At 41.1% G+C, this 16385-nt stretch overlaps 1 protein-coding gene across 4 annotated transcripts in view; it reads right to left on the reverse strand.

Moving 5' to 3' along the window:
* Positions 1–16385, reverse strand: part of LOC134337269 (protein unc-13 homolog A) — a 298564-nt gene that overhangs the window by 126597 nt on the left and 155582 nt on the right. For all 4 annotated transcript variants that reach the window (XM_063032135.1, XM_063032134.1, XM_063032133.1 and 1 more), the window contains one exon: positions 12581–12808. In XM_063032135.1, the coding sequence (XP_062888205.1) occupies positions 12581–12808 (228 nt within the window). The remainder of the gene's footprint in view (positions 1–12580; positions 12809–16385) is intronic.

A 16385-nucleotide genomic window follows, 5' to 3' on the forward strand; every position in this document is an offset into this window, starting at 1 on the left:
ATATACTTATCCATCATTGTTCGGCAAACTAACTTTATTCTATTGACCAATCACGTAAGGTCTCAATCTCCAAAGATGGTTCTTGACCACACATATGAAGCTGAGGTTGCTTTCGACACCTCAAGAGGAATCCTCGGGTTTGGCAGGTTCACTGCTTGGCTCTATTTCATCGTTTGGTTCCAGCCAGCGCTGTATTGTTGCGCGACCCGTTTTCTGTAGATCTGTAGAGAAAGTTGAGAGGGTGTACTTGACTTACCAACAGTTAAATTGCATGAACTTGCTCCGTACCATGAGTCAAGGGCACCCGGTTGTTAATTAATGCATCCCCAATAACATCTGTTTAGTTGGTAAGGTCGGATTAGATTGCCAAGTTTCAGACACATTGTGATGATGAGTGCTATGGTCTGCAGAGTTATAATTCTTCCTGCGTTCCAGTACCTCATCATTTTTTTTGGAAGTGCCAGCTCTACTAACGGTTGGTCTCGTACTTCAAGTTATGGCGTCGTCCCAGCCCCGCCCCCCCCCAAGAATCTTGAACGCCCAATGACTTCTATTTCCCCTAATGTCCCCATAGGGCATGTAACTGCCCCCTATGGGAATCACTGTTATAACATGTCCAAAATGATAGCAAAGTGTGAAAAATCTCATACAAGCAGTGAAAGATTAATGGTGCTTGCTGTATCAGAAGTGTTCACCACTGTTCTGAAATGAATACCAGTATTTTAAAATCAATTCCTCTGAGTAATAAATCTGTTGGTCTTCGTATTGATGAAATGAGCGAAGACATTGAGTATCAACTATGCACAGCTACAAAACCAGAATCTGAGATACAACTGGATGTGTCAACTGTGACAGACAACAACATATGTATGGTTTATCAAAAATGGAAAAGTTTATGAAGAGATTCTCTTTTGTAAAAAATTAAAAACAAATATTAATAGAGAATCAACCTATGACGAGCTCAAAATGTACATCGCAGATAAAGTATTCTGATTAGATACATGATTTCTTGTGCAACAGATGGAGCACCATATATGAGAGGGTTTAGTGGCGGAATATACACAGCTGTGATAATAACAGCCGTGAACTCTCTAGGCAGCCAAAAGGTCTACACAGCAGCATAAGGTACTCCAAATCCGGGGAAAAAGGAATTTGAAGGCATGCACATTTCAGGGGTGGCACCAAGCATTATTGATCACGAACCATACACCACCTCCTTTACTCTTCCCAGAGAGGTTTTTAGACCTGTCTTTCCAGAATAGGGAGAACCCTGAGGGCTCGATGCTATGATCTAGTATCTCCTCCGTCAACCAAGACTCCACGAAGCACAAAACGTTACATTCTATTGTTTGCCGCTGATAGGAGATTCTGGCTTTCAATTCACACAGCCTGTTGTTTAGGGACTGAACATTAGCCAGGAGTATGCTAGGGAGCGGTGGCTGATTAGCACGCCGTCTCAACCTCACCAGGATGCTGGGCCTTCTCCCTCACCTCCAGCGCCATTTCCAAGGTAGCGGCAGTGTAATAAATGAGCCTCCCATGGATCATATAAGCAAGGGTTCTCAGTGTAGAAAAGGCAGCATATTGTAGGTCAATGCCGTCTTCCCGTTGTTCAGAAGAGCCAGTCGATCATATCTGTTGTGACCATCAGCTTCTTGAACAAGAAATGTGAAGAGCATTGGGAGAACGTTCTCACAGTTTCCCTGCATGGAAATATGGCCCTCTTTTTCAGAGACGGTGATTTGCAAGGGTACTGCTTACTCCTGCAGTCACTGAAGGAGGATTTTCAGAATCAATTCAAGGATCTGAACAATCCAGACTGGGTAACTAACGCATTTCTTTGCAAACTGAAAGAACAAGGAAGGAGATTACAAGAAAAAAATTATTGAAATTCGAAAGATAAAGCATCAAAAATGCCTTTCAAAAGTGTCGGCTTTTGTGGTATGTGGCTACACTGTCATACAAAGTTTCTTGGTCTTTGGAGAAGAGCCAAACTGCTCGTCATTTCATTTTCATCCACCTACCTTGTTGAAAGAGGCTTCTGTGCAGTGAACCACATACTCACAAAAATCAGAGACTGCTTGGACATTGTTACGCATAGGGACTTAAGGCTTTTGCTGTCAAAACTTGAACAAGATATTTCAGCTCTTGCTAAAGACCATCAAGTTCAAGGATCACATTGATATCGAGGCACCAATATCGTGCGCACAAGTACTGTGTAAGCTAGGTTTAAAGACAAATAAAAATTTAAAGCAGAATCATTTTTCTCATGTTAACATATGGTAGAGATGTTCTTACACTACGGGGGCGCCAGAAAGTATATTTTGTCTAAGAGGGGTGCTGGCAAGTATGAAGGTGCTTTGGGGGGGGGGGTGTTGGCAAGTACAAAAGTGCTTTAGGGAAGTATTGGGCTTAAAAAGATTGGGAAACACTGGGCTAGAGGGAATATTCAGTATAATTCCATTTATTAATCTAAAGCTGTGGAGTACAATTACAGAAAAGATCAGATCTTGAGATGGGTCAGTCTTAATCACAATTCCCACCTTCACTGGCCAGGGCCAGGAAAGTGATATCCAGAGTCTATGGTAGAGCCAATGTTTTGGACTAAAATTCAGATCCACATCCAGATCCACAATGAACTTGAGGATCAGAAGGAGAAACCAGTGGGATAGCAGTGGGAATTATAACACTTGTGTCTCTATCCCTGTTTAAAAATGTCAGTGTCTGGTTATATTGGGTCAAATTAAAACCCATCTCTTACAAAGCACACAAAATGCTGGAGGAAATTTCAGGCACACACCCTTACTGTTTATTCCCCTCCATAAATGGTGCCTGACAAGCTGAGTTCCTTCAGCACTTTGTGTGTGCTGCTTAAGCTTTCCTGCATCTACAGAATCTCTTGTGCTTATGTTTTCTCACTAGAACTAGGAGCAGAATTAGGTCATTTGGACCATTGGGTCTGCTCTGCCATTCATTCATGGCTGATCTATTATCCCTCTCAACCTCATTATCCTGCCTTCTCCCCATCTGATTTATTCTACGATTATATGCCGCCACTAATTAATAAATGGAATTATTCTAAATATTCCCTCAAGCTTTGACTCTTTGGTTTATCAAGAACCTATTAGCCTCCACCTTAAATATACCAATGACCTGGCCTGCACAACCACCTATGGCAAAGAATTCCACAAATTTTCAACCATCTAGTTAAAGAAATTGCTCCTCATTTCCATTCTTAATGGACATCCCTTAGTTCTGAGGCTATGCCCTCTGGTCCTAGACTCCACTACTATAGGAAACATCCTCTCCACATCCACTCTATCCAGACCTTTCAAAATTCAATAGGTTCCAACCTTCATTCTTCTAAAACCAATGAGTTCAAGCCTTGAGTAATCAAAAGCTCCTCATATTCTTTCATTCCTGGGATCACTCTCATGAACCTCTTCTGGATTCTCTCTAATGCCAGCACATATTTTCTTCAATAAGGGGCCCAGAACGGCTCACAATACTCCAAGTGCAGTCTGACCAATGCCTTATAGAACCACAGAACCATAGAAACTACAGCACAGAAACAGCCCCTTTGGCCCTTCTTGGCTGTGCCGAACCATTTTCTGCCTAGTCCCACTGACCTGCACACAGACCATATCCCTCCATACACCTCCCATCCATGTATCTGTCCAATTTATTCTTAAATGTTAAAAAAGAACCTGCATTTACCACCTCATCTGGCAGCTCATTCCATACTCCCACCACTCTCTGTGTGAAGAAGCCCCCCCAATGTTCCCTTTAAACTTTTCCCCCCTCACCCTTAACCCATGTCCTCCGGTTTTTTTCTCCCCTTGCCTCAGTGGAAAAAGCCTGCTTGCATTCATTCTATCTATACCCATCATAATTTTATATACCTCTATCAAATCTCCCCTCATTCTTCTACGCTCCAGGGAATAAAGTCCTAACCTATTCAACCTTTCTCTGTAACTGAGTTTCTCAAGTCCCGGCAACATCCTTGTAAACCTTCTCTGCACTCATTCAACCTTATTTATATCCTTCCTGTAATTTGGTGACCAAAACTGAACACAATACTCCAGATTCGGCCTCACCAATGCCTTATACAACCTCATCATAACATTCCAGCTCTTATACTCAATACTTCGATTAATAAAGGCCAATGTACCAAAAGCTCTCTTTACGACCCTATCTACCTGTGACGACACTTTTAGGGAGTTTTGTATCTGTATTCCCAGATCCCTCTGTTCCACTGCACTCCTCAGTGCCTTACCATTAACCCTGTACGTTCTACGTTGGTTTGTCCTTCCAACGTGCAATACCTCACACTTATCAGTATTAAACTCCATCTGCCATTTTTCAGCCCATTTTTCCAGCTGGTCCAAGTCCCCCTGCAGGCTCTGAAAACCTTCCTCACTGTCTACTACACCTCCAATCTTTGTATCATCAGCAAACTTGCTGATCCAATTTACCACATTATCATCCAGATCATTGATATAGATGACAAATAACAATGGACCCAGCACTGATCCCTGTGGCACACCACTAGTCACAGACCTCCACTCAGAGAAGCAATTTTCTACCACCACTCTCTGGCTTCTTCCATCAAGCCAATGTCCAATCCAATTTACCACCTCTCCATGTATACCTAGCGACTGAATTTTCCTAACTAACCTCCCATGCGGGACCTTGTCAAAGGCCTTACTGAAGTCCATGTAGACAATATCCACTGCCTTCCCTTCATCCACTTTCCTGGTAACCTCCTCGAAAAACTCCAACAGATTGGTCAAACATGACCTACCACGCACAAAGCCATGTTGACTCTCCCTAATAAGCCCCTGTCTATCCAAATGCTTGTAGATTCTGTCTCTCAGTACTCCCTCCAATAACTTACCTACTACTGACATTAAACTCACCAGCCTATAATTTCCCGGATTACTTTTCGATCCTTTTTTAAACAACGGAACAACATGAGCCACTCTCCAATCCTCCGGCACTTCACCCGTAGACAGCGACATTTTAAATATTTCTGCCAGGGCCCCCGCAATTTCAACACTAGTCTCCTTCAAGGTCCGAGGGAACACCCTGTCAGGTCCCGGGGATTTATCCACTTTAATTTTCCTCAAGACAGCAAGCACCTCCTCCTTTTCAATCTGTACAGTTGCCATGGTCTCACTACTTGATTCCCTCAATTCCAAAGATTTCATGCCAGCTTCCTTAGTAAATACAGACGCAAAAAACCTATTTAAGATCTCCCCCATTTCCTTTGGTTCCACACAAAGCCGACCACTCTGATCTTCAAGAGGACCAATTTTATCCCTTACAATCCTTTTGCTCTTAATATACTTGTAAAAGCTCTTTGGATTATCCTTCACTTTGACTGCCAAGGCAACCTCATGTCTTCTTTTTGCCCTCCTGATTTCTTTCTTAAGTATTTTCTTGCACTTCTTATACTCCTCAAGCACCTGATTTACCCTCTGTTTCCTATACATTTCATACAACTCCCTCTTCTTCTTTATCAGAGTTGCAATATCCCTTGAGAACCAAGGTTCCTTATTCCTATTCAATTTGCCTTTAATCCTGACAGGAACATACAAACTCTGCACTCTCAAAATTTCCCCTTTGAAGGCTTCCCACCTACCAATCACATCTTTGCCAGAGAACAACCTGTCCCAATCCACGCTTTTTAGATCCTTTCTCATTTCTTCAAATTTGGCCTTCTTCCAGTTCAGAACCTCAACCCTAGGACCAGATCTATCCTTGTCCATGATCAAATTGAAACTAATGGCGTTATGATCACTGGAACCAAAGTGCTCCCCTACACAGACTTCCGTCACTTGCCCTAATTCGTTTCCTAACAGGAGATCCAATATTGCATCCCCTCTAGTTGGTCCCTCTATATACTGATTTAGAAAACTTTCCTGAACACATTTTACAAACTCGAAACCATCTAGACCCCTAACAGTATGGGAGTCCCAATCAATGTATGGAAAATTAAAATCCCCTACCACCACAACTTTACGTTTCCTGCAGTTGTCTGCTATCTCTCTGCAGATTTGCTCTTCCAAGTCTCGTTGACTATTGGGTGGTCTGTAATACAATCCCACTAATGTGGCCATACCTTTCCTGTTTCTCAGCTCCACCCATAAGGACTCAGTAGACAAGCCCTCTAATCTGTCCTGCCTGAGCACTGTTGTAATATTTTCCCTAACAAGCAATGCTACTCCCCCACCTTTCATTCCTCTGCCTCGATCACATCTGAAACATAGGAACCCTGGAATATTAAGCTGCCAGTCCTGCCCCTCCTGTAGCCAAGTTTCACTAATTGCTACAACATCATAATTCCACGTGTCAATCCATGCCCTCAACTCATCCGCCTTCCCTGCAATACACCTAGCATTGAAATATATACACCTCAGAAGATTTTTACCACCACTCACAACCTTTCTATCAGCGGATTTGCTTAAACTTTCAATATCATTTATTTTCACCCCAGCCACACTGTCAGCCTTTTTATACAGGCCATATCTTCCGTAGAAGAGATCATAATGATCCAGAAATCTGAAAACCTGCCAGATGCACCAATTCTTTAGCCACATAGTCAACTCCAAAATCATCCTATTCTTGCACTCACTGGCAATTGGCAGAGACAGCAATCCAGAGGTTATTACCCTGGAGGTTCTGCTTTTCAGCTTTCTACCTAACTCCCTATATTCTCTCTAAAAGGACCTCCTCCCATTTTCTATCTATGTCATCTGTACCAATATGTACCACAACTTCCGGCTGTTCACCCTGCCTCTTTAGAATGTCATGGACTTGAGCTGATACGTCCTTGACTCCCCCCCCCCCTTCTGAGCTCCAGAGTCAGTGCCAGAAACCCGGTCTTCCCCCAGTTGGTCATTTCCCCACCCCACCCCCAAACAGTATCCAAAGCAGTACTGAAGGGAACAGCCACAGGGCTACCCATTCCTTTTCCCTCTTCTTACAAGTGGTCTTTGGAAGTGATCTGGTTTGTTAACTTGCCTCTCTGCAAAGGTTGCCACGAACAAGTTAAAGCAATGTTTCTCATTTTTTCCCTGATGCTCTGTAAAGATAACATAGGCTACTTTTAGATTTCCTCCCCAAACAATAAACATTACTTTCAGACTATCTTGGGAATATCTGTGGGCATGTGGCCAAGTGGTTAAGGTATTGGACTAGCGACCTGAAGGTTGTGAGCTTGAGCCCCAGCCGAGGCAACGTGTTGTGTCCTTGAGCAAGGCACTTAATCACACACTGCTCTGCGATGACACTGGTGCCAAGCTGTATGGGTCCTAATGCCCTTCCCTTGGACAACATTGGTGTCGTGGAGAGGGGAGACTTGCAGCATGGGCAACTGCTGGTCTTCCATATAACCTTGCCCAGGCCTGCGCCCTGGAGAGTGAAGACTTTCCAGGCGCAGATCCATGGTCTCGCAAGACTAACGGATGCCTTTACTATCTTGGGAACACTGATATACAATACAACAAAAGATACAGCTACAAACCAATTCGTGTCCAGTTAGATAAATAAGAAAAGCATTCGTATGCTAAAAGTAAATGAGGTAGTGTGCCACATAGGGAAAACTGATAAAAAAAAAAGTTGATTTTCCAGCTGAACTTGTTCGGGACCTGTCAGGATCTGGTACATGCTCTAGAACTTGGCTGTATCAGAGGGCCAGACATTGCTACCATCTGGTGGTGGTGACAGTGGCAACAGATGATGAGAAGGATACTGCGGGAAGTGGAAAGGGAGTGGAAACAAAGTTCACATTCACAAGAGCTTCCAAAGACGAGGAACATTTCACCTAAGTCACTGTTTCCATTTCTAAGAATCCAATTACCCTTTCTGCAATATTCAATTCTTTTCTGTTAATGCTAATTTGACATTGCCTCATCAATATAAACTGTTAAATACCAATGATAAGTCCCCCCAAAAATTCTTAAAGAAATGTTGACACACTATAAAAGAAAACCAGCTTTCTAATATCTATCCCATGTTTCCATTTATTTAACACTGGCAGAGTTTTTTTTTCCTTCTCAATTTGAGATAAAGGGCTGTTGAGCTACCTCAGGACAGTGGTGTATAATTTTAAGTAGCTCTTAGCCTTAAAAGGTGTGGAATTTGTCCATAGCCAGACAATTGCATGGTACAGAAAGCTATTGACGGAAGGAGTGGCAGAAGTGTAGGTAAATCACCACTTAGTGTGCAACCCATGGCCCAAGATCATTCTTTAGCATCAGCATTGCATCACTATGTACAGTATATATAATTTTTACTGAGTTACAGCACAGTAACAGGCCCAAGAAGCTCACGCCGCCAAATACCCCACTGACCCTGTGTTTTGGAACGTGGGAGGCAACCTACTGGCAAACTGAGGACATATATACCACAATTTCTGCTGAGCCCCATTAACAGTGACTGTCAATGCCAGATTTATTAGCTCTGAGTTTCTATTGCATCTGTAAAGGCCAATAGGAGAGATTCCATGACACTGAGTGAGGAGGTAGAATAGGTCTAAAGGGCAGGAAAGTATCAAATTACTGTAATGTTGAAGCCCACCATTTTCCGGGATATTGGGCTCTTTGAAAGGATGCTCCCTCCAAACTCTGTACTCAGACATGTTAGAGCCAAGCACTTCACAAATATTTGTAACCAGCTGTCTTTGACAGCTAGCAAGTGAACACTTGCATCCTCCAAAGCAGGACTTGCATGTCATTGCATCCTAGCCTTGTGCCTTGATTCCTATGTATTTATCTCCAGACAGTCACCTCCTCTGACCTAGCTCCTGAAATAATTGTGGAGTCAATATCCCAAAATAAGTGAGATCAAGTATTAAGGAACCTTTGTGAAGGTTACTAAAGAGGCTTTCTCATGTTCAAATATTTGAAATGAAATTGAAGGAGCACAAGGAGAGAAAAGAACTTGGCCACAGCAACATGAGATTATCAAGCAGAATATATAGGCTGAGGTAGAACTCATACAGAAAGTAGATAACTAGTGATGAATAAAATCATGCACTGCAGTTCTTTTGCTGTTGCTAGTTGTCAAGGAATGACATTTCCCTGCCATGATAGTCAGAACACCTTCGTCTTCCTACAGTGGTAATGCACAGAACTTTATGAGAATCAGCTTTATTATCACCGGCATGTGACATGGCAACATTCATCATGAAAGACCCTCAACATCCAGGACATGCTCACTTCTTATTACTATCATTGTGGAGGAGGTATAGGAGCCTGACGATACGTACTCAATGATTTAAGAACAGCTTCTTCCCCTCCACCATCAGATTTCTGAATGGTCCATGAATCCCTGAACACTACCTCAATAATTTTACTTAAGAGATTGTACAGATCCAGAGCAACTCACACAGAATGCTTAAAAAAAGGATGGGGGGCGGGGGGCGGAGATGATAAACCTGAGACATTAAGTAATGATCAATAAACCAATTGTTTGGAATCAAATGACCTTGCCTGGTGTCTCAGGCCCGCCCCTGCACTCTTTCTCTGCTCCTGTCCCACACCCCTCCCACGGCATGCACACTATATACAAAATATATAAGAAGTATCATAAACTAGACACACACACACACACACATATATATATATATATATATATATATATATATATACACACACACACACATACACACATATATAGACACACACACATACACATATATTCACACATATACACACATGTATACATGAATATACATATACACACACACTTATTCTAATTTATAGTAGCTTTGATATATTGCACTGTACTGCTGCTGCAAGATCAATGTCATGACACACTGAATGTCAGTGATATCAAAGTTGATTTTGATGTTGAGAGTAAGAAAGAAGGTTTGTAAGTGTTGAGAGTCTGAGGTGGAATGACTGATTTTTCAGGTGAGGAAACAGGAACGGGAACAGCAGTAATTGAGAGGAGAAGTTACAGTGAAATATGGTTGAGCTATTACAGTAAATCTAAGAATGACAGCTGTGAGAACTTTGAGTAATGGAGATATTAGTGGAAGCAGACAGCTTGGCGACAGTATTCTTGCATTGACAACTCAGGGAAAGTCACCAAATAGCCTCAGTGTCCAATCTGCCAAGTATATCTTAGAACACAAAACATAGGAGAGTACTATACAGGATCAGGACCCTCAGCCCACAATGTCTGTACCAAACATTTTGTTGAATTAAACTATAACGCTCCTGCCTGCATGATTAATATCCCTCTATTCACTGCATTTTCATTTATCTTACAGCATTTTAAATGCCTCTATCATAACAGCTTTCTCCAACATCCTTGCAGCCTGTTCCAAGCACCCACCACTCTGTGTAAAATAAAGCTTGCCATGCACATCTCCTTAAAACCTCTCTCACTTTTAATTCATGTCCTTCGGTACTTTACATTTCTAAACTTGGAAAATGGTCTTATACACTTCCATTAGATCTCTCTTCAACCTCTGTCATTCCAGAGGAAACAACCCAAGTCTGTTCAATCTCTCCTTAGGACACATAACCTCTAATCCAGGCGGCATTCTGGTAAACTTTTGCACCCTCTCCAAAGTTTCCACATCCTTCCTGCAGTGCACACAATACCCCATTGCAGCCTTATTGAAGTTGTATATAGCTGTAAACCAACTTTCAGAATCAGAATCAAGTATAAGATCTCTGACATAACTGTGTGTTATGAAACTTGTTTTGCGGCAGCAATACAGTACAAAACACAAAAACTACCTGAAATTACAGAAGTACGTATATAGTGCAAAAGAGAGATAAAGAGGAATGTTCATGGATTCATGAACCATTCAGAAATCTGATGACAGAGAGGGAAGAAGCTGTTCTTAAAACAGTCTTCAGGCCCCTGTACCTCCTCCCTGATGGTAGTAATGAGAAGAGGGCACATCCAGGATAGTGAGGGTCTTTAATGATGGGTGTTGCCTTCTTGAGGCACCACCATATGAAGATGTTCTCAATGGTGCCCTGATGTAACTGGATGAGTCTACACCCTCTTCAGCTTCTTTCAATCCTGTGCACTGGAGGCTCTACACCAGGCTGTGATGCAACCATACAGAATGCTCTCCAAGTAACAGAAGAAAAGTCAGGTGCCACCTTGAACCTCAATCTATCAAATTCTGTTCTGACAGTTTTACCTGGGATCCAGCCAGAGAAGACCACCCCTTAGAAACAATAAATACTTGCAAGTGGCCTCAGACATCTATTATCCAATCGGTGTGTGGCATTACAATGCTCTATATTCTACAAGCCTGTAATCAGAAGATAACAGAAATATTTATGTGGCCTTTACCTAGCACTAGAAAACTGCTAATCCAATGAACCACTGGCAATTTAATTTCTTCTCTATTGCACTCATAGATGTAAAGTATCATAAGCCAGACTTTAGATAATGTAACACACACAAATGCTGGAGGAACGCAAGTTAGCCAGCATCAATGGAAATGAATGGATAGTCAATGTTTTGGGCTGAGACCCTTAAGATAATGTGCTGATTTCATCAGAATCATCCCTATGCTATGATTCTACAAAGATGGCATCTGTCATTAAGGACCCCCATCACCCAGAACATGTTCTCTTCTCATTGCTACCATGAAGGTGGTGGTACAGGAACCTGAAGAGACACACTCAACATTTTAGGATCAGCTTCTTCCTCTCTGTCATCAAATTGCTAAAGGACAATGAACCCATGTACACTACTTCACTAATTTTTTTCTCTTTTTTGTACTACTTGTTTAATTTAATTTTGTATATATATATGTATATATAGTAATTTATAGTTGTTTTATTATAATATATTGCAATGCATTTCTGCTGTAGAATAACAAATTTCATTACATATGCCAGTGATATTAAACCTGATTCTGAAATGCTAAGATATAATTCTCAAAGTTGAGTATCATGTGGACTCTAGCACTGAAAATAACTGCTCTAGCACTGAAAATAACTGAGGGTATATTAAGCAGAATCCAGCCAATGCAATCCTATTAGAATTATGAAACAAAAGTTTTTGTAACTTTGTCAGGAATAGTTAGCATTATCTGCTAAGACACAGTGAAGCAAGGTAATTGTTAACAATACACCTGAATTATTTTCCATTCAGTCCATGATAGCTTGGAAACAATTTAAGCAGTCTCAGCAAAATTTGGTAATGTAGAATTAAAGAGGGACATTGGGCTACCAAAATAATGTAATAGGCACAAGGGAAAATTTTCATTTAGTCCTGTATCCACTCAGCCGAAGACCCTCCATTTTACTGATGTCTGAGGAATTGTTGTATAACCAAGATGGAAAACAAAATGAATTCAGAAACACCAAGGAGGCAAAATTAAAACATAAAGAGGAGGTAAACATTTTCCATGTTGCAATTTTTAGCAAAGAACCTACTAAATCTTCAATATACTGCCTCTGTTGTAAAACTATAACTTCAAAGGGCATTTAGTACCAATAGAGTATTGGAGACCACTCAAAAATAACTTATGCTAACTCTGAGTGGAAATTAAGAGAGTCAATATGCTTCCTTCAACAAAGTTGAAAGGGCCTACCAGTGATGCTGATTTTTGCTGACCATTTTGATGTACCATCCAGTACACTTTGTTTCACTGCCTTCATCTGCTGCACATGTACTGATTTAGCAAGTGCAAACACCTCTTGGATAAGTTCAAAGATTTCTGGCTTATTTCTCTCTCTTATTTTCATTCGGTCCTTTAGAACCATAATAATATTTTGTGTCCGATCTTCAGCTCCATGTTTAGAACTCTTTTCAGCAGCACCTGAAGGCAAGTTAGAAACAGTAGTCTTAGTATGCAAAAAAGTTAAATGGCATTTTAAGTACATCAGAAGATTGCAGTATTAGCTTATTAAGCGTTCAGCAGAATCTCAAACTTTGAAAATTACTTCAAATCACTTCTTTAGCAAGAATTGTTTGTTTTTAAGTGTTGTATTTATAGATGAGAAATAATTAATGAATCATGAACAGAGAGAGACACAGTGTTAATGTAAAGAGACTTGTAACAGTACATCAAAGAATCAAAGTTTTTTTTGTCATTTGCAGCCATGATTTTCCAGAGAGCTCACTCCGATTTTCAAGAGTTCAATCAATGGAAATAATGAGTGAAAATGTACATCTGATTCAACAGAGGTGAATTTTCTATCTCCCGTTGTAATTTGTAGGGCACATCCTTACTACTGTTTTGGGGTCTGAATACAGCTCCCATCAAGGTCCTTTTACCCTCGAAGTTCCTTAGCTCTATTCACAATGATTCAACACCCTCCGACCCCAAGTCACCTCATTCTTTTTTTTTGTGATTTATTTTTTATTGATGTTCATCAAACATTTCCACAAGATGTATTTCAGATATTGTACATATATATCATATAATCATATTTGCTACAAATCTCCACATAATATTTATCTGAGGTATACACCTATAGAAAAGAGAGAAAAGAACAAACAAAAGGAGAAAACTATGTACAAGTAGGGAGCGATCTTTTTTACAACATGTTCATTGATTTGTGAGAATAAAATCAGGCCTATGAGATGTTCCATTTTACCACAGTATGAATCAAATTGTTCCAGCTTATGATTAACAGATGCTGTTGTCATTTCCATTTTGTAAATGTCCATTGTAATTTCCATTCATGCATTTAAAGGTGGGCTCTCCTGTGATAACCATTTCCTGGTAAGGGTTTTATTTACCAGCCACCAGCAGTATATTCATTAAATATTTTTCTCTTTTCAACCATTCTTGAGGTACATACCCAAAATATATGGTCTTACTTTCTAAGGGTATTTCACATTTTAAAATGTCTTGTAGGGCATTGTGTATCTCACTCCAGTAGTCTTTGATAAAGGTCACCTCTTTTTTTTTGTAATTTTTTTTAATTAAATTTCATCACCAAACATTTCCATAAGATGTATTTCAGATTCTGTACATATATATCATATAATCATATTTGTCACAAATCTCCACATAATATTTATCTGAGGTATACATTTACAGAAAGGAGAGGAAAGAAAGAACAAGCGAAAGAAGAAAACTATGTACATAGTAGGGAGTGATCTTTTTTTTTTACAACATATTCATTGACTTGTGAGAATAAAATCAGGCCTATGAGGTAAAGTCACCTCTTTCTAATGATCTGTTTTCATTTTTTATCAGCAGAGCAACGCCACCACTCTGCCTTCCTGCTTGTCCTTTTGATACAATGTGTACCCTTGGACATTAAGCTCCCAGCAATAATCTTCTTTCAGCTATGAATCAGTGATGCCCACATCACACATGCCAATCCGTAGCTGTGCTAAGAGATCATCTACCTTATTCTGTATACTGCACGCATTCAAATACAACACCTTCAGTCCTGTATTCACCCTTTTTGATTCTGTCCACCTTTTACGTTGCAAATCATCCTGTTGACTGCAATTTTGCCCTATCAACAGACTCTCGTCATTGCCTCTGTTTGTAAACCAGCTACTTCATCTTCAACACTATTATCCACCTTTCCTACAATACTTCTTGAATTGAAATACATACAGCTCAAGACAATAGTTGCACAATGCTCAACCTTTGGATTCCTAATTTTGCCTGAGGTCTTACCAACATCTGCCTCCACAATCTCCCCACTAACCGTTCTGGTATTCTAGTTCCCATCTCCTGCAACTCTAATTTAAGCCCCACCATGCAGCATTAACAAACCTTACTGCTAGGATATTAATCCCCTCAAGCTCAGGTGCAAACCATCCCTTCTGTACAGGTTCCACCTTCCCTGGGAGAGGGCCCAATGATCCAAAAATCTTATGCCTTCCCTCCTACACCAACTCCTTGGCCACATATTAAACTGTACAATCTTCTTAGTTCTGGCTTCACTGGTATGTGGCACGGGTAGCAATCCTGAGATCACAGAACTGGAGGTCCTGCCCTAATCATTTGTCTTATCCATATCATTGGACCACAACCTCTGGCTCCTCACCTTTCCACTTAAGAATGCTGAGGACTCAATCCGAAATATCCCAGACCCTGGCACCTTGGAGACAACATACCATCCAGGAATCCCGTTCTCGCTCACAGAACCTCCTGTCCGATCCCCTTTCGCCACAGCGTGCCTCTTTCCCCTTCCCTTTTAAATCACAGAGGCAGACACAGTGCCAGAGACTTGCCCACTGCGACTTTGTTTTTCTTTACTAAGTGCAATCGTGAGCAATAGCCAGATCAGAAATGCTGATCAAGTCAACTAGTTCCCAAAGAGAACTCTGATAGGCTAATCAGATAGTTCACTGCTGCTCAGCAATAGAACACAAAAAAATCATATGTACAATTAAGAAACGTTAAAAAATAGTAGAAATACTGGAGTCATGATGATCATGAAGTCTGCTGGAGAGAGATATTTATGCACATGCTGTCCTCCATAATTTAAAGAGATTGAAGGATAAGGTAGCAGGGTGACAAAACGTGGTAGGAGCACTTGGAACTAAGAACTAATCCCTACCAGGAGAAAACAGTACTTGTTCTTTCCGCACTGTTCTCCAGCAGTTTAAGGACTAAGTCTAGCCAGAACATAACTCACAAGTGCTCTTGAAAGTCAGGTATTAACCCTACCTTCCAACAACCAAGCATTGCCATCCTGGTCCCCTTCATGATAGCTTATGAAGAAGCATGTGACTTCCCTCCCAGAGATAGGTGTTTGTGCACTCGACTCTTGAAGGCTTGGACCCCATCGTCGCAGATGTTTCCAACCACAGCATCTGGAAGGCTGTTCCAAATTCTGATAGCACAGTGAAGGAAGCTTCTATCCAGTGTGTAGGTTCTCGCATCAGGCATAGAAACAGCAAGAGCAGGCATAGATAAACTTGATCGTGTGGTGCGCCATCTCTCATAAGATGAAGGCAGCATGGTGTGAAGGTCTGCAGGGCTGTGGCTGGTGTGCATTTTGTATAGCAGAGTAGCTGCAGCAATCTATTGTCTGTGGTGTAAGCTACTGATGGCTAGCTTCTCATGAGCTGTGGCTTCATCTACACCTATAATCCTGACAGCCTTTCTTTGAATGGAATCAAGCTGGCTGAGGACAATCTGTGAGGCATTCATCCATGATAAGCAGTCATACCTCATGATACTTCTTACCTGGGCTTTGTAAATCGTGGCTCTGCCCTCTTTGTCTAGTTTGGATGCTATTTTTCGCATAGCTTCAAGCCTTTGTCCAGCCTTGTTTGAAATAGTGGAAGGGTGTTTATCCCACACCAACTTGCTGTCAATATTAACACCAAGGGTTATTAGCTCCTTCTTTAAATCCAGCTTGCAGTTCCCAAAATACAGGTCGGGTTTAGATGGATTCCTCTTCCTAGACATCACCATC

Source organism: Mobula hypostoma, chromosome 24 (genome assembly GCF_963921235.1).
Source record: "Mobula hypostoma chromosome 24, sMobHyp1.1, whole genome shotgun sequence".
Lineage (NCBI taxonomy): Eukaryota > Metazoa > Chordata > Chondrichthyes > Myliobatiformes > Myliobatidae > Mobula > Mobula hypostoma.